Source organism: Monodon monoceros, unplaced genomic scaffold, assembly GCF_005190385.1.
Source record: "Monodon monoceros isolate NGI ecotype Baffin Bay Population unplaced genomic scaffold, NGI_Narwhal_1 Super_Scaffold_6, whole genome shotgun sequence".
Lineage (NCBI taxonomy): Eukaryota > Metazoa > Chordata > Mammalia > Artiodactyla > Monodontidae > Monodon > Monodon monoceros.
In genome coordinates, this window is record NW_021703783.1 from 79,116,560 (window position 1) to 79,136,726 (window position 20,167).

At 38.7% G+C, this 20,167-nt stretch overlaps 2 protein-coding genes across 8 annotated transcripts in view; one reads left to right on the plus strand and one right to left on the minus strand.

Moving 5' to 3' along the window:
- Nucleotides 1-20,167, minus strand: part of ANKS1B (ankyrin repeat and sterile alpha motif domain containing 1B) — a 1,184,309-nt gene that overhangs the window by 842,391 nt on the left and 321,751 nt on the right. The gene's annotated exons all lie outside the window — the stretch shown is intronic.
- Nucleotides 18,855-19,526, plus strand: FAM71C (family with sequence similarity 71 member C). Its single transcript, XM_029204309.1, has one exon. It carries the CDS (start codon nucleotides 18,855-18,857, stop codon nucleotides 19,524-19,526), a length of 672 nt encoding a protein of 223 aa, XP_029060142.1.

Sequence of the window (20,167 nt, forward strand, 5' to 3'; positions counted from 1 at the left end):
TGTTTCCTGGTGCGTGAGGAGACGGGATTAAGAGCACTGCCTAAAGGAGCTCCAGAGACGGGCACGAGCCGTGGCTAACAGCGCGGACCCCAGAGATGGGCATGAGACGCTAAGGCTGCTGCTGCTGCACCAAGAAGCCTGTGTGCGAGCACAGGTTACTATCCACACCTCCCTTCCGGGGAACCTGTGCAGCCTGCCACTGCCAGGGTCCCGGGATGCAGGGACAACTTCCCTAGAAGAACGCACGGCGCGCCTCAGGCTGGTACAACATCATGCTGGCCTCTGCCGCCGCAGGCTCACCCTGCACTCTGTGACCCTCCCTCCCCCCTCCCTGAGTGAACCAGAGCCCCCAGATCAGCGGGTCCTTTAACCCCATCCTGTCTGAGCAAAGAACAGATGCCCTCTGGCGACCTACATGCAGACGCCGGGCCAAATCAAAAGCTGAACCCCGGGAGCTGTGTGAGCAAAGAAGAGAAAGGGAAATCTCTCCCAGCAGCCTCAGGAGCAGCGGATTAAATCTCCACAATCAACCTAATGTACGCTGCAACTGTAGAATACGTGAATAGACAACGAATCATCCCAAATTGTGGAGGTGGACTTTGAAAGCAAGATTTACCATTTTTTCCCCTTTTCCCCTTTTTGTGAGTATGTATGTGTATGCTTCTGTGTGAGATTTTGTCTGTATATCTTTGCTTTCACCATTGGTCCTACGGTTCTACCTGTCTGGGTTTTTTTTTGTTTTACTTTTAAAAAAAATTTTTTTCTTAATAATTATTTTTTTATTTTAATAACTTTATTTTATTTTACCTTACTTTATTTTTTCTTTTAACCTCTTTCTTTCTTTCTTTCCTCCCTCCCTCCCTCCCTCTCCATCCCTCACTCCCTCTCTCCCTCTCTCTCTCTCTATCTCTTTCTTTCTTTCTTTCTTTCTTTCTACTTTTTCTCCCTTTTACTCTGAGCCATGTGGATGAAAGCCTCTTAGTGCTTCAGCCAGGAGTCAGTGCTCTGCCTCTGAGGTGGGAGAGCCAACTTCAGGACATTGGTCCACAAGAGACCTCCCAGCTCCACGTAATATCAAACGGCGAAAATTTCCCAGAGATCTCCATCTCAACACCAACACCCAGCTTCACTCAACGACCAGCAAGCTACAGTGCTGGACACCCTATGCCAAACAACTAGCAAGACAGGAACACAACACCACCCATTAGCAGGGAGGCTGCCTAAAATCATAATAAGTCCACAGACACCCCAGAATACACCACCAGACGTGGACCTGCCCACCAGAAAGACAAGATACAGACGCTTCCACCACAACACAGGCATTAGACCCCTCCACCAGGAAGCCTACACAACCCACTGAACTAACTTTAGCCACTGGGGACAGACACCAAAAACAATGGGAACTACGAACCTGCAGCCTGCCAAAAGGAGACCCCAAACACAGTAAGATAAACAAAATGAGAAGACAGAAAAACACACCGCAGATGAAGGAGCAAGATAAAAACCCACCAGACCTAACAAATGAAGAGGAAATAGGCAGTCAACCTGAAAAAGAATTCAGAATAATGATAGTAAAGATGATCCAAAATCTTGGAAATAGAATAGAGAAAAAGCAAGAAACATTTAACAAGGACGTAGTAGAACTAAAGATGAAACAAGCAATGATGAAAAACACAATAAATGAAATTAAAAATACTCTAGAAGGGATCAATAGCAGAAAAACTGAGGCAGAAGAATGGATAAGTGACCTAGAGATAAAATAGTGCAAATAACTGCTGCAGAGCAGAATAAAGAAAAAAGAATGAAAAGAACTGAGGACAGAGACCTCTGGGAAAACATTAAACACACCAACATTCGAATTATAGGAGTTCCAGAAGAAGAAGAGAAAAGAAAGGGACTGAGAAAATATTTGAAGAGATTATAATTGAAAACTTCCCTAATATGGGAAAGGGAATAGTTAATCAAGTCCAGGAAGCACAGAGAATCCCATACAGGATAAATCCAAGGAGAAACACGCCAAGACACTTATTAATCAAACTGTCAAAAATTAAATACAAAGGAAACATATTAAAAGCAGCAAGGGAGAAACAACAAATAACACACAAGGGAATCCCAGTAAGGTTAACAGCAGATCTTCCAGCAGAAACTCTGTAAGCCAGAAGGGACTAGCAGGACATATTTAAAGTGATGAAGGAGAAAAACCTACAACCAAGATTACTGTACCCAGCAAGGATCTCATTCAGGTTTGATGGAGATATTAAAACCTTTACAAACAAGCAAAAGCTGAAAGAGTTCAGCACCACCAAACCAGCTATACAACAAATGTTAAAGGATCTTCTCTAGGCAAGAAACACAAGAGAAGGAAAAGACCTGTAATAACAAACCCAAAACAATTAAGAAAATGGGAATAGGAACATACATATCGATAATTACCTTCAATGTAAATGGATTAAATGCTCCCACCAAAAGACAGAGACTGCCTGAATGGATACAAAAACAACACCCATATCTATGCTGTCTACAAGAGACCCACTTCAGACATAGAGACACATACAGACTGAAAGTGAGGGGATGGAAAAAGATATTCCATGCAAATGGAAACCAAAAGAAAGCTGGAGTAGCAATTCCCATATCAGACAAAATAGACCTTAAAATAAAGACTATCACAAGAGACAAAGAAGGACACTACATAATGATCAAGGGTTCGATCCAAGAAGCACATGAAACAATTGTAAATATTTATGCACCCAACACAGGATCACTTCAATACATAAGGCAAATACTAACAGCCATAAAAGGGTAAATCAGCAGTAACACATTCATAGTAGGGGACTTTAACACCCCACTTTCACCAATGGACAGATCATCCAAAATGAAAATAAATAAGGAAACACAAGCCTTAAATGATACATTAAACAATATGGACTTAATTGATATTTATAGGACATTCCATCCAAAAACAACAGAATACACATTTTCCTCAAGTTCTCATGGAACATTCTCCAGGATAGATCATATCTTGGGGCACAAATCAAGCCTTGGTAAATTTAAGAAAACTGAAATTGTATCAAGTATCTTTTCCAACCACAACTCTATGAGACTAGATATCAATTACAGGAAAAGATCTGTAAAAAATACAAACACATGGAGGCTAAACAATACACTACTTAATAACGAAGTGATCACTGAAGAAACCAAAGAGGAATTCAAAAAATACCTAGAAACAAATGACAATGGAGACACGATGACCCAAAACCTATGGGATGCAGTAAAAGCAGTTCTAAGAGGGAAGTTTATAGCAATAAAATCCTACCTTGAGAAACAGGAAACATCTCGAATAAACAACCTAACCTTGCACCTAAAGCAATCAGAGAAAGAACAACAAAAAACCCCCAAAGTTAGCAGAAGGAAAGTAATCATAAAGATCAGAAATAAATGAAAAAGAAATGAAGGACACGATAGCAAAGATCAATAAAACTAAAAGGTGGTTCTTTGAGAAGATAAACAAAATGATAAACCATTAGCCAGACTCATCAAGGAAAAAAGTGAGAAGACTCAAATCAATAGAATTAGAAATGAAAAAGGAGAAGTAACAATTGACACTGCAGAAATACTAAGGATCGTGAGAGATTACTAGAAGCAACTTTATGCCACAAAAATGGACAACCTGTAAGAAATGGACACATTCTTAGAAATGCACAAACTGCCAAGACTGAATCAGGAAGAAATAGAAAATATGAACAGACCAAACACAACCACTGAAATTGAAACTGTGATTAAAAATCTTCCAACAAACAAAAGCACAGGACCACATGGCTTCACAGGTGAATTCTATATCAAACATTTAGAGAAGAGCTAACACCTATCCTTCTCAAACTCTTCTAAAATATAGCAGAGGGAGGAACACTCCCAAACTCATTCTACGAGGCCACCATCACCCTGATACCAAAACCAGACAAGTATGTCACAAAGAAAAAAACTACAGGCCAATATCACTGATGAACATAGATGCAAAAATCCTCAACAAAATACTAGCAACCAGAATCCAACAGCACATGAAAAGGATCATACACCATGATCAAGTGGGGTTTATTCCAGGAATGCAAGGATTCTTCAATATACGCAAATCAGTCAATGTGATACACCATATTAACAAACTGAAGGAGAAAATCCATATGGTCATCTCAATAGATGCAGAGAAAGCTTTCGACAAAATTCAACACCCATTTATGATGAAAACCCTCCAGAAAGTAGGCACAGAGGGAACTTTCCTCAACATAATAAAGGCCATATATGACAAACCCACAGCCAACATCGTCCTCAATGGTGAAAAGCTGAAAGCATTTCCACTAAGATCAGGAACAAGGCAATGTTGCCCACTCTCACCACTATTATTCAACATAGTTTTAGAAGTTTTAGCCACAGCAATCAGAGAAGAAAATGAAATAAAAGGAATCCAAATCAGAAAAGAAGAAGTAAAGCTGTCACTGTTTGCAGATGACATGATACTATTCATAGAGAATCCTAAAGATGTTACCAGAAAACTACTAGAGCTAATCAATGAATTTGGTAAAGTAGCAGGATACAAAATTAATGCACAGAAATCTCTGGCCTTCCTATATACTAATGATGAAAAGTCTGAAAATGAAATCAAGAAAACACTCCCATTTACCATTGCAACGAAAAGAATAAAATATCTAGGAATAAACCTACCTAAGGAGACAAAAGACCTGTATGCAGAAAATTATAAGACACTGACGAAAGAAATTAAAGATGATACAAATAGGTGGAGAGATATACAATGTTCTTGGATTGGAAGAATCACCAGTGTGAAAATGACTCTACTACCCAAAGCAATCTACAGATTCAGTGCAATTCCTATCAAACTACCACTGGCATATTTCACACAACTGGAACAAAAAATTTCACAATTTGTATGGAAACACAAAAGACCCCGAATAGCCAAAGCAATCTTGAAATGAAAAACGGAGATGGAGGAATCAGGCTCCCTGACTTCAGACTATACTACAAAGCTACAGTAATCAAGACAGTATGGTACTGGCACAAAAACAGAAATACAGATCAATGGAACAGGATAGAAATCCCAGAGATAAAACTATGCACATATGGTCACCTTATCTTTGATAAAGGAGGCAGGAATGTACAGTGGAGAAAGGACAGCCTCTTCAATAAGTGGTGCTGGGAAAACTGGACAGGTACATGTAAAAGTATGAGATTAGATCACTCCCTAACAGCATACACAAAAATAAGCTCAAAATGGATTAAAGACGTAAATATAAGGCCAGAAACTATCAAACTCTTAGAGGAAAACACAGGCAGAACACTCTATCACATAAATCACAGCAAGATCCTTTTTGACCCACCTCCTAGAGAAATGGAAATAAAAACAAAAATAAACAAATGGGACCTAATGAAGCTTCAAAGCTTTTGCATAGCAAAGGAAACCATAAACAAGACCAAAAGACAACCTTCAGAATGGGAGAAAATATTTGCAAATGAAGCAACTGACAAAGGATTAATCTCCAATTTTACAAGCAGCTCATGCAGCTCAATAACAAAAAAACAAACAACCTAATCCAAAAATGGGCAGAAGACCTAAATAAACATTTCTCCAAAGAAGATATACAGACTGCCAACAAACACATGAAAGAATGCTCAACATCATTAATCATTAGAGAAATGCAAATCAAAACTACAATGAGATATCATATCACACCAGTCAGAATGGCCATCATCAAAAAATCTAGAAACAATAAATGCTGGAGAGGGTGTGGAGAAAAGGGAACACTCTTGCACTGCTGGTGGGAATGTGAATTGGTACAGCCACTATGTAGAACAGTATGGAGGTTCTTTAAAAAACTACAAACAGAACTACCATATGACCCAGCAATCCCACTACTGGGCATATACCCCGAGAAAACCATAATTCAAAAAGAGTCATGTACCAAAACGTTCATTGCAGCTCTATTTACAATAGCCAGGAGACGGAAACAATCTAAGTGTCCATCATCGGATTAATGGATAAAGAAGATGTGGCACATATATACAATGGGATATTACTCAGCCATCAAAAGAAACGAAATTGAGCTATTTGTAATGAGGTGGATGGACCTAGAGTCTGTCATACAGAGTGAAGTAAGTCAGAAAGAGAAAGACAAATACCGTATGCTAACACATATATATGGAATTTAAGAAAAAAAAAATGTCATGAAGAACCTAAGGGTAAGACAGGAATAAAGACACAGAGCTACTAGAGAATGGACGTGAGGACATGGGGAGGGGGAAGGGTAAGCTGTGACAAAGTGAGAGAGTGGCATGGACATATATACACTACCAAACGTAAAATAGATAGCTAGTGGGAAGCAGCCACATAGCACAGGGAGATCAGCTCGGTGCTTTGTGACCACCTAGAGGGGTGGGATAGGGAGGGTGGGAGGGAGGGAGACGCAAGAGGGTAGAGATATGGGAACATATGTATATGTATAACTGATTCACTTTGTTATAAAGCAGAAACTAACACACCATTGTAAGGCAATTATACTCCAATAAAGATGTAAAAAAAAAATAGATAAACAACAAGGATGTAGTATATAGCACAGGGAACTGTTTATATTTTTAGTGGGATGTGATAATAAAAAATAAAAGAAGCTTCAAATTGAAAACAAAAAACCAAAAAACAGTATGATACTGGCACAAAAACAGAAATACAGATTAATAGAACAGGACAGAAAGCCCAGAGATAAACTCATGCACATATGGTCACCTAATCTATGACAAAGGAGGCAAGAATATACAATGAAGAAAAGACAGTTTCTTCAGTAAGTGGTGCTGGGAAAACTGGACAGCTACATATAAAGAATGAAATTAGAATACTCTGTAACACCATACACAAAAATAAACTCAAAATGGATTAAGACCTAAATGTAAGGCCAGACACTATAAAACTCTTAGAGGAAAACATAGGCGGAACACTCTATGACATAACTCACAGCAAGATCCTGTTTGACCCACCTCCTAAAGAAATGGAAATAAAAACAAAAATAAACAAATGGGACCTAATGAAACTTAAAAGCTTTTGCACAGCAAAGGAAACCATAAACAAGACGAAAAGACAACCCTCAGATATTTGCAAATGAAGCAACTGACAAAGGATTAATCTCCAAAATATACAAGCAGCTCATGCAGCTCCATATCAAAAAAGCAAACAACCCAATCAAAAAATGGGCAGGGGGCTTCCCTGCTGGCGCAGTGGTTGAGAGTCCGCCTGCCAATGTGGGGGACATGGGTTCGTGCCCCAGTCCGGGAGGATCCCACATGCTGCAGAGCAGCTGGGCCCGTGAGCCATGGCCGCTGAGCCTGCGCTGAGTCTGCTCCGCAACGGGAGAGGCCGCAGTGGTGAGAGGCCCGCGTACTGCAAAAAAAAAAAAAAAATGGGCAGAAGACCTAAATAGACATTTCTCCAAAGAAGATATACAGATTGCAACAAACACTTGAAAGGATGCTCAACATCACTAATCATTAGAGAAATGCAAATCAAAACTACAATCAAGTATCACCTCACACTGGTCAGAATGGCCATTATCAAAAAATCTACAAACAATAAATGCTGGAGAGGGTGTGGAGAAAAGGGATCCCTCTTGCATTGTTGGTGGGAATGTAAATTGATACAGCCACTATGGAGAACAGTATGGAAGTTCCTATAAAAACTAAAAATAGAACTACCATATGACCCAGCAATCCCACTACTGGGCATATACCCTGAAAAAACCATAATTCAAAAAGAGTCATGTACCACAATGTTCATTGCAGCTCTATTTACAATAGCCAGGACATGGAAGCAACCTCAGTGTCCATCGACAGATGAATGGATAAAGAAGATGTGGCACATATATACAATGGAACATTACTCAGCCATAACAAGGAACAAAATTGAGTTATATGTAGTGAGGTGGGTGGACCTAGAGTCTGTCATACAGAGTGAAATAAGTCAGAAACAGAAAAACAAATACCGTATGCTAACACATATATATGGAATCTAAAAACAACAAAAAAGAAAAGGTTCTGAAGATCCTAGAGGCAGGACAGGAGTAAAGATGCAGATGTAGAGAATGGACTACAGGACGTCGGGAGGGGGAAGGGTAAGCTGGGATGAAGTGAGAGAATGGCATGGACATATATACACTACCAAATATAAAATATATAGCTAGTGGGAAGCAGCCGCACAGCACAGGGTGATCAGCTTGGTGCTTTGTGACCACCTAGAGGGGTGGGAGGGAGACGGAGAGGGAGGAGATATGGGGATATATGAATACGTATAGCTGATTCACTTTGTTATACAGCAGAAACTAACACACCATTTCAAAGCAATTATAGTCCAATAAAGATGTTAAAACAAAAAAGAAAAAAAAAGATAACAATAAAATAATCAAATTTTTAAAATGGATACAGGACTTGAATAGACATTCTTCAAAGAAGATATACAAATGACCAACAAGCATATGAAAATATGCTCAACATCAATTAATTGTTAGAGAAATGCAAATTAACATTACAATGAAATGTCACCTGAAGCCCATTAGAGTAGCTACTATCAAAAAAAAAAAAACAGAAAATAACAAGTGTTGATGAGGATGTGGAGAAATTGGAACACTTATGCATTGCTGGTGGAAATGAATGATGTGGGGAACTATAGAAAACAGTCTGGTGGTTCCTCGAAAAATTAAAACTAGAATTTCCATATGATCCAGAAATTTCACTACTGTGTATTTATCCGAAGAACTTAAAGTAGGATCTCAAAGAGGTATTTGCACATCCATATTCACAGAAGCATTATTCACAAGACCCAAAAGGTGGAAACCACCCAAGAATCCATCAGTGGATGAATGGATAACAAAATGTGGTACACAGATACAATGGAATATTACTCAGCTGTAAAAAGGAAGGAAATTCTAAAACATGCTATAATGTGGATAAACCTTGAGGACATTATGCTAAGTAAAATAGCCAGTCACAAAAAGACAAATACTGATATGATCCCACTTAAGTGAGGTAGAGTAGTCAAAATCAAGAGATAGAAAGTAGAGTGGTGGTATACTTTAAAATGGTTACTATATTAAATGTGTATTTAACCACAATTTTTTTTTTAAGTTCAACAGGGAAATGTATGCAAATGTAACATTTAAAATCAATAGAGAGGGACTTCTCTGGTGGCGCAGTGGTTAAGAATCCACCTGCCAATGCAAGGGACATGGGTTCGAGCCGTGGTCTGGGAAGATCCCACATGCCATGGCGCAACTAACCCCATATGCCACAGCTACTGAGCCTGCACTCTACAGCCCGCAAGCCACAACTACTGAGCCCGCGTGCCACAACTACTGAAGCCCGTGCGCCTAGAGCCTGTGCTCCACAACAAGAGAAGCCACTGCAGTGAGAAGCCTGAGAACCACAACGAAGAGTAGCCCCTGCTCGCCACAACTAGAGAGAAAGCCTGCGCACAGCAACGAAGACCCAACGCAGCCAAAAAAAAAAAAAAATCAATTGAGAAAGGCTGGACTATTCAATGAATGGTGCTGGTACAACTGATCATTAATTTGGGAGTGGGAAGGAACCCAGGATAAATTACAGAATTAAAAATACACACTATATATATACACACACACACATATATACTTATACACATTATACGTTTACATTATTATACATTTACAGCCATACCTCATTTTATTGCGATGCACGTAACTGTGCTCACAGATTTTGTACCAATTCAAAGTTTCTGGCAACCCTGCAATGAACAAGCCTATAATTGCCTTTGTTCCAAAGCATTTGCTCACTTCATGTCTCCATGTCACGTTTTGATAATTCACAATATTTCAAACTTTTTCATTATTATTATATTGTGGTGATCTGTGATCAGTGATCTTTGATGTTACTATTGTAATTGTTTGGGAGCTCCATGAACAGCGCCCAAGTAAAAAGGAAAACAATCGATAAATGTGTGTGTTCCGACTGCTCCACCAACCAGCCTTTCTATTCCTCTCCTCAGGCCTCCTTTTTCCATGACACAACAATATTGAAATTATGCCAATTAATAACCCTACAGTGGCCTATAAGTGTTCAAGTGAAAGGAAGAGTCGCATGTTATCTCACTTTAAATCAAAGCCTAGAAACAATTAAGCTTAGTGAGGAAGACACCCTGAACACTGAGACAGTCCAAAAGCTAGGGCTCTTGCACCAATCAGCCAAGTTGTGAATTCCAAGGAAAAGCCCTTGAAGAAAATTTAAAGTGCTACTGCAGTGAACACACAAATGAGCAAGTGAAAGTCTTATTGCTGATATAGAGAGTTTCAGTGGTCTGGACAGAAGACTAAACCAGCCACAACATTTCCTTAAGCCAAAGCCTAATCCAGAGCAAGTCCCTAACTCTCTTCAATGCTATGAAAGCCGAGAGAGATGAGTAAACTGCAGAAGAAAAGTTTAAGGCTAGCAGAAATTGGTTCATGCGGTTTAGGGAAAGAAGCTGTCTCCAAAATATAAAAGTGTAAGGTGGGGCTTCCCTGGTGGCGCAGTGGTTGGGAGTCTGTCTGCCGATGCAGGGGACACGGGTTCGTGCCCCGGTCCGGGAGGATCCCACACGCCGCGGAGCAGCTGGACCTGTGAGCCATGGCCGCTGGGCCTGCGCGTCCGGAGCCTGTGCTCCGCGGCGGGAGGGGCCACGGCAGTGGGAGGCCCGCGTGCCGGAAAAAAAAAAAAAAAAAAAAAATTTAAAGAAAAGTGTAAGGTGAAGAAGTAAGTGTTGATGCAGAAGCTGCATCAAGTTATTCAGAAGATCTAGCTAAGATAATTAATAAAGGTAGCTATACTAAACAACAGATTTTCAATTTAGAGAAACAGCCTTATATTGGAAGAAGATGCCATCTAGGACTTTCATAGGTAGAGAGCAGTCAATGTCTGGCTTCAAAGCACCAAAGGACAGGCTGACTCTCATGTTAGGAATTAATGCATCTGGTGACTTCAAGTTGAAGCCAATGCTCACTTAACATTCTTAAAATCCTAGGGCCCTAAAGAATTATGCTAAATCTACTCTGTCTGTGCTCTAAAAATGGAAAAACAAAGTCTGGATGACAGTCCATCTGCTTACAACATGGTTTACTGAATATTTTAAGTCCACTGTTGATATTATTCAGAAAAAATAAAAATTCTTTTCAAGATACTACTGACAAGCACCTGATCACCCATGAGTTCCGATAGAGATGTACAAGATTCATGTTGAATTCATGCCTGCTAACACAATATTCATTCTGCAGCCCATGGATCAAGGAGTCATTTTGACTTTCAAGTATTATGATTTAAGAAATACATTTGTAAGGCTAAGCTGTCATAGATTATGATTCCTCTGATGCATCTGTGCAGTCAATTGAAAACCTTCAGGAAAGGATTCACCATTCTAGATGCCACTAAGAACATTTATGATTCATGGGAAGAGGTCAAAATATTAACATTAACAAGAGTTTGGAAGAAGTTGATTTCAATCCTCATGAATGACTTTTGAGGAGTTTAAGACTTCAATGGAGGAAGTAACTGCAGATATGGTAGAAACTGCAAGAGAACAAGAATTAGGAGTGAAGCCTGAAGATGTGACTGAATTGCTGCAGTCTCATGATAAAACTTTAATGGATGAGAAAATGCTTCTTACAAATGAGCAAAGAGAGTGGTTTCTTGAGATAGAGTCTACTCCTGGTGAAGATGCTGTAAAGATTATTAAAATGACAACAGGATTTCAAATATTACATAAACTTACTAGTTGACAGAGCAGCTGCAGGGTTTGAGAGGACTGACTCCAATTTTGAAAGAAGTTTTACTGTGGGTAAAATGCTATCAAACATCCTTGCATGCTACAGGGAAATCATTCATGAAAGGAAGAGTCAGTTGATGCAGCGAACTTCATTATGATCTTATGTTAAGAAATTGGCACGGCCACCCCAACCTGCAGCAAATACTACCCTGATGAGTCAGCAGCCATTGACATCGAGGCAAAATCCTCCACCAGCAAAAAGATTGTAACTCTCTGAAGACTGAGATCAGATGATGGATAGTTTTTAGCAATAAAGTATTTTTATTGAAGTATAATTGACTTACAATATTATATTAGTTTCAGCTATATGACATAGTGATTCAATATTTTTATGTATTACAAAACGATCACCACAATAAGTCGTTACCACCTAACAGCATACAAATTTATTAGTGTTATCGACTATATTCCCTATGATGCACATTACAACCCCATGACTTATAACTGGAAGACTGTACTTCTTAACCTCTCTTCCTATTTCACTCATCCCTTCACTCCCTCCTTTCTGGAAACTGCCAGTTTGTTCTCTGTATCTATGAATCTGTTTATTTTTTCTTATTCATTTACATTCAATGGTATTTATCTTTCTTTACCTGACATTTTTCTTAGCATAATACCCTCTAGGTCCATCCACGGTGTCACAAACAGCAAGAATATTTTTATGGCTGAGTAATATTCCATTGTGTATGTATATACCACACCTTCTTATCCATTCATCCATTGATAGTCACTTAGGCTGCTTCCATATGTTGGCTATTATAAATAATGCTGCAATGAACATAAGGGTGCATATATCTTTTCAAACTACTGTTTTCATTTTCTTCAGATAAATACCCAGGAGTAGATTTGCTGGATTGTCTGTTAGTTCTATTTTTAATTTTTGGAGAGACTGCCATACTATTTTCCATAGCAACGACAATAGTTTACATTCCCATCATCTGTGCAGGAGGGTTCCCTTGTCTCTACATCCTAGCCAACACTGGTTATTTGTTTTTTAGGGTTTTTTTCTTGTTGTCTTTGATAACAGCCATCCTGACAGGTGTGAGCTGGTATCTCTTTGCGGTTTTGATTTGCATATCCCTGACCACTAGTGATGTTCAGCATCTTTTCATGTGCCTGTTGACTATGTGTATGCCTTCTTTGGAAAAATGTCTATTCAGATCCTCTGTCTACTTTTTAATCAAGTTGTTTGTTTTGATGTTGAGTTGAATGAGTTATTTGTATATTTTGTATATTAACCCCTTATTGGATATACCATTTGCAAATATTTTCTCCCATTCAGTAGGCTGTTTTCTTTTGTTGATAGTTTAGCTCACTGTGCAAAAGCTTTTTAGTTCAATGTAGTCCCATTTGTTTATTTTCCCTTGCCTGAGGAGACATAACCAAAAAAATATTGCTAAGACTGATGTCAAAGAGCATACTGCCTATGTTTTCTTGTAGCAGTTTTATGGTTTCAGGTCTTATATTTAAGTCTTTAATCTATTTTGAGGGGTTTTTGTATATGGTGTGAGAAAGTATTCCAGTTTGATTCTTTTGCATGTAGCTGTCCAGTTTTCCCAACACCATTTATTGAAGAGGCTGTCTTTTCCCCATTGTATGTTCTTGCCTCATTTGTCAGAGATTAATTGATCATATAAGTGTGGGTTTATTTCTGGGATCTCTATTTTGTTCCATTGATCTATGTGTCTGTTTTTGCACCAGTACCATATTATTTTGATTACTATAGCTTTGTAGTATAGTTTGAAATGAGGGAGCATGATACCTCCAGCTTTGTTCTTTCTCGAGATTGTTTTGGCTGCTCAGGATCTTTTGTGTTTCCATAAAAATTTTAGAATTATTTGTTCTAGTTCTGTGAAAAATGCCATGGGTATTTTGACAGAGATTGCATTGAATCTGTAGATTGCCTTTGGAGGTGTGGTTATTTTAACAATATTAATTCTTCCAGTCCATATGCACAGTATATCTTTCCATTATTTTGTGTCATCTTCAATTTCTTTCAGCAGAGGCTTATAGTTTTCTGAACAGCAGGTCTTTTACCTCCTTGGTTGGATTTATTCCTAGGTATTTTATTCTTATTGATGCAATTCTAAATGGGATTGCTTCCTTAATTTCTCTTTCTGATAGTCCATTGTTGGTGTATAGAAACAACATATTTTTGTATATCAATTGTTTATCATGTAACTTTATGGAATTCATTTATTATATCTAATAGTTTTTTGGTGGCAACTTTAGGATTTCTACATATAGTATCATGTCATCTGCAAACAGTGAGAGCTAGCTGTTGTTTTGGGGGGTTTTTGTTTTATTTTGTTTTTAGGCCACGCCATGCAGCTTGCGGGATCCTAGTTCCCCGACCAGAGATTGAACTTGTGCCCTTGGCAGTGAAAGTGCAGAGTCCTAACCACTAGACTGCAAGTGAATTCCCAGTGAGAGCTTTATTTCTTCCCCTTTCAATTTGGATTCCTTTTATTTTTCTTTTCTGATTCTTGTGGCTAGGACTTCCAAAACTATGCTGAATAAAAGTGGTGTGTTCATCCTCGTCTTGTTCCTGATCTTAAAGGAACTGCTTTCTGCTTTTCAGCATTGAGTATGGTGCTGTTTATGACAATTTAGGTATTTTCTAAGACAAAATAGGTTTTCTGTACCATATCAGTTACTTATGAGCCCTACTGGAAGAATCTTTAATAGTCACATTTATGTTCAAGGCAATCTAGGCTTTTTCTATCATGCTACTCAAAATTATTCCAGCTCCTATCCGCTGTCCAACTCCAAAGCCACTTCACATTTTAGTGTATTTGTTACAGCAGCATCCCACTTCTAGGTACCAAAATGTGTGTTAGTTTCCCAGGGCTGCTATAACAAATTATCACAAACTCAGTAGCTTAAAACAACAGAAATTTATTCTCTTACAGTTCTGAATGTCAAAAGTCCAAAATGATTCTCACAGGGCTAAAATCAAGGTATTGGTGGGGCTGGATCCTCTAGAGGAGAATGCATTTCCTACTTTTCAGCCAACTACATTCCTTGGTTCATGGCCACATCACTTCAACCTCTGTATCCATCATCACATATCCTTCTCTGACTTTGACCCTCTATCCTTTTTCTTTTTTAAATATTTATTTATTTACTTATTTATTTTGGCTGCACTGGGTCTTTGTTGTGGCACAGGGGATCTTCATTGCAGCAGGTGGGATCTTTAGTTGCAGCATGAGGACTTCTTAGTTGTGGCATGTGGGCTTCTTAGTTGTGGCATGCGGGCTTCTTAGTGCAGCATGTGGACTTCTTAATTGCGGCATGCATGCGGGATCTAGCTCCCCAAGCAGGGATCAAATCCTGGCTCCCTGCACTGGGAGCACAGAGTCTTACCCACTGGATCACCATAAGGACCGTTGGGCTCACACTGGGTCCACCTGAATAATCCAGAGTATCTCCCTACCTCAGGATCCTTAACTTAATCATATCTGCAAAGTCCCTTTGCCATGTAAGGTCACATATTCACAAGTTGTAAAGATTAGATATGGGCATCTTTGGAGGGAATTAATCTGCCTACTACAGCCATGTCCATTATTAACTGAATTCTGTTTAAAATGTTTAACCCATATTTCCACTTACATAGTTTTAAGCACTGCCCCCACTGAATGCTCATCTTACTGAAATAACATTTTTGCCATTTCCATATTTCAAATGTTGGTTCTTTTAAAAGTTTTGGCAAGAAGAAATTCAGCAACAGAATAAGATTATGTATTGCATCACAAATTCCCAGAGCTGTTAATATCTGAATAATTCCTTAACTTATTATTTTTGTTTGGAATATTTCCAAAGTATGTAGTAGTTTTATTACGGGGGAAAAGTTAAACCCCTATCCAAAACTGTAACTATTTTGGAGTTGAATGATACCTAAAGTATCATCTCAATGTCAAGGATGACAAATATAAGGCCCATGGAAGTTAAATAATTTACCCAGTGACACAGACTCTTATGTAGAGGAGAAGGAACATAAATTTATTTTAAGAATGTCTAATGACTAACTATGAAAAGCTAAGAGCTGCTGCATTTACATAAAAATAATTTATTAAAAAAAATTTTTTTATTGAAGTTATAGTTAATTTTCAGTGTTGTGCCAATCTCTGCTGTGCAGCAAAGTGACTCAGTAATACACACATAGACATTCTTTTTTTATATTCTTTTCCATTATAGTTTATCACAGGATATTGAATATAGTTCCCTGTGCTCTACAGTAGGACCTTGTTGTTTACCCATTCTAAATGTAATAGCTTGCATCTACCAAACCCAGTCCATCCCTCTCCCTCCCCGCTTCCCCCTGGCAACCACAAGTCTGTTCCCTTTGTCTATGAGTCTGTTTCAGTTTTGTAGATAGGTTCATTTGTGTCATATTTTAGATTACACATATAAGTGATATCATATGGTATTTGTCTTTCTCTTTCTGACTTCCTTCACTTAGTATGCTAATCTCCAGTTGTATCCATGTTGCTGTAAATGACATTATTTCATTCTTTTTTATGGCTGAACAGTATTGTGTATACGTATACAATCACAACTTCTTTATCCATTCATCTGTTGATGGACATTTAAGTTGTTTTCATGTTTTGGCTATTGTGAACAGTGCTGCTATGAACATGGGGGTGCATGTTACCTTTTGGTACAGAAACAGGCATACGGATCAATGCAACAGAATAGGGAGCCCAGAAATAAACCCACACACCTATGGTCAATTAATCCTCGACAAAGGAGGCAAGAATATAAAATGGGAAAAAGACAGTCTCTTCAGCAAGTGGTGCTTGGAAAGTTGGACACCTGCATGTAAATCAACGAAGTTAGAACACACCCTCATAACATGTACAAAAATAAACTCAAAACATACATAAGACATGACACCATAAAACTCCTGGAAGAGAACACAGGCAAAACATTCTCTGACATAAATCGTACCAATGTTTTCTTAGGTTAGTCTCCCAAGAATTTATTAATCTCAGTTCCAGGTAGATTTTTATTTAGCCATCTGAGCTTCTTAAGTATTGAAGCAAATATTAAGATAGTTTTCTAAATACCTAGAGGAATTTAAGATAAACTTCATCAGACTCATGAAAATAGACATATTTGCCAGAACACTACACTGATACTCATAGTTACCAGGCCAAGTAAGAGAGGTTCTACTGTTGTTGGCCTAATGACTGGTTAGGAAAAAATCCTGCAAGTCCTTAGGCCCTACAAGTAATATAGCTTCTGGTTTCCCTGGAGACAAGGCAATTAGCTCAGTGGTCTAGTGGAAGCCTAAGATAAATATCTTGTAACATATGTGCACAGCATAAAAGTGTTTTTAAGAAAATCGGTATATCTTCACTTTACTTTTTAAAAAGCACCTAAATTAAATTATACTGTATCCAGTGGTACCTATTCCTTTCAACAAATACCAGAACCTCTTGGATACATTTGAAAGGTTAGTTTGATTAGTAAACGTATGTTAGGCTTATTCTTTTTGCTAATTATAAATAATGTAGACGTGAAGTGGAAATCAAAATATAAAGACTTTGGACAGGCCAGTAAGAATTGCTATTGATATGTGACTAGGCCTCTCAATAAATAAAGAATAAAATATTCATATTACCAGAAATAACCAGATACTTCAATATGAAGGGAATAAAATGTTCATTTTTACTTACAGAACTGAAGACTCAAAAACTATGGCTTTATGTGCATACGTATGTGCGTGTTATGTATATTGTCATGCCAATAAAGATATTTTAATCTTACTGAATTTATAATATTTATAATAGCTGGCAAAATTTCTCAGAACTTTTTTTAGTAGGCCAATTTGATAATGAGTAAAGAATAGAGCATAAATGTGATGTTTAAGGCTCTTTTCACCATGTAGTCAGGGTACAGATGTCTAGGGAAAATCTCAGCATTTTGAGGGTGTGTCAAAACATAAAATTTTTGATGGCTGTAAAAATAGATATTGTTAATAAAAATAGCTTTACTCTTACTGTTAACAGAAATAATATCCTAATAAAAAATAGAAATTATAAAGAAAATAAAATTTACACCATCCAGAAATAAGTACTTTAAACATTTCACTGAACATATTATACTTTCATACCCAAACACACATACACAGACGATTTTACATAAATTGGACCACAAGTATAAAGCTAGTTTGAAATGTTTGTTTTGCTCTTTTTCTTAAAAAAAAAAAATCAGGTATATCTTTTCATTTCAATAAATAGGGAACTACATAATCATTCTTACGGCTTCAGAGTATTCTTTCATAGAATGCTCCATAATTTAACCAAATCCTCACTGTAAGATATTAATCCTGTTTACGATATTTTTTGCTACAATAAACCCTGATAAACATTCTGTACATCCAGCTTGTTTACCACCTTGTCCAATTCTCTTTAAGGTAAATTGTCTACAATTAATTCTAACTGTCTGCAGTTAGAAGTGCTGGATAAGACAGTATGCATATTTTAACTCATACCTAACAGAAAGTTTGTCTAACCCTTTCTGAAAGCAATTTGTCAGTACGTATTAAGATCCTTAGATCCACCCATGGGAGGAGGGGTGGTCTGCTGATCTGTGGCAGTGTGGCCTTGTGAGGGGTTTAGGCCTAGTTGGAAGCTACAGTTTCTGGAGGAGAGGTGCAGTGGAATTACGACTGAATACCAATATCTGTGCACATCAACATCTGTGCACCCTGATATCTACTGGGGCCCCAGCCTCTGCATGTCCTGACATCTCCATGCTCTAGGCAGGGCACAGTCAGGTCCAGGAGCAACTGTCTCTAGCACCGAGCAGTCAGTAATCAGCTCCCCCACCCTGTCCTCAGTCACTCAGAGACAAAGACTGCAGAAGACCACTGCTAACCCACCTGCCAGAGAGACCAGGGAAACAGGACGCCCTGCAAGGTGTGGTAAGGAAGGTGCAGAGGAGCCTCTAGGAGCTGTCTTGATAAAAGATAGCGATGAACAGCCAATATACATTACCATACTACAAAGCCGAAGGCAGCCTTGCAATGAGCAAGTTTAATACCTCCATGGGTAAACTGCAGCAACACCTGTACAAGGGGGAGTACCCTATATTCCACTATGCACCAGTGTTTGAGAGTGACTTTATACAGGTCAGCAGAAAAGGAGAAGTGATTGATGTGCATAACTGGGCCCAAATGGTGACTGTGGGCATCGTTCGTACCAGCCCCCGCCTCACACTACCTGATGTCATGCTGCTGGCCCGACCAGCTGCTATCTGTGATGACTATAACAGATATGGCCCTGACACCCAGGAAAGAGGTAAAAAGCCTACACAGATCTTAGAGCTAACCAGGCTGCTTCCCTTGAAGTTTGTAAAGATATCCATCCATAACAGTAAAAAACAACAGCTCCACCTGAAGCTTACCACTGGCCGCTCTTTCTACCTTCAGCTGTGTCCCCCTTCAGATACAAGAGATCTTTTTATTCAGTGGGAAAACCTCATTTACATCCTGAGACCACCAGTGGAGGCTTCCAGCAGCACCCAGGTCATTCCAGCTAGGGACACTCTGGACATAACTGGGTTTGAGGAAGAGAGTAAGGGCCCAGTGGTAAGCACTCCGCAATCTCTAAAAGACGAGGCCAAGGTGCTTAGGGAGAAGAGCTAAAGGTCCTGCAGAGGCTTTGGTACACAGGCTCACCTGGAAAATACATGGATTTTTGGAAGGACTCAGGGCCAAATGAGTCTCATTTGGAGGCCATGGCACACTGAGGAGGTTCCTAGTACTTCTCCAAAGTGTTTCCCAAGGCTGTATTTCAGAGATTCCTTAGCTGTCAGCAACCCTTAATTTCATATCAAATATTGTATTGCCATCTGCAGCATCCTGACCATTCAATCTATTCTTTTTTTTATGTTTCTCTAGTTTTTCTCATTTTTTTTATTGGAGTATAGTTGCTTTACACTGCTGTGTCAGTTTCTCTATACAGCAAAGTGAATCAGCCACACATATACATATATCCCCTCTTTTTTGGATTTCCTTCCCATTTAGGTCACCACAGAGCACCGAGGAGAGTTCCCTGTGCTGTACAGTAGGTTCTCATTAGTTATCTATTTAATACATAATAGTGTATATATGTCAATCCCAATCTCCCAATTCATCTCACCCCGCCTTCCCCCTTGGTATCCATACATTTGTTCTCTACGTCGGTGTCTCTATTTCTGCTTTGCAAATAAGATCATGTATACCATTTTTCTAGGTTCCATAGATAGATAGATAGATAGATAGATAGATAGATAGATAGATAGATA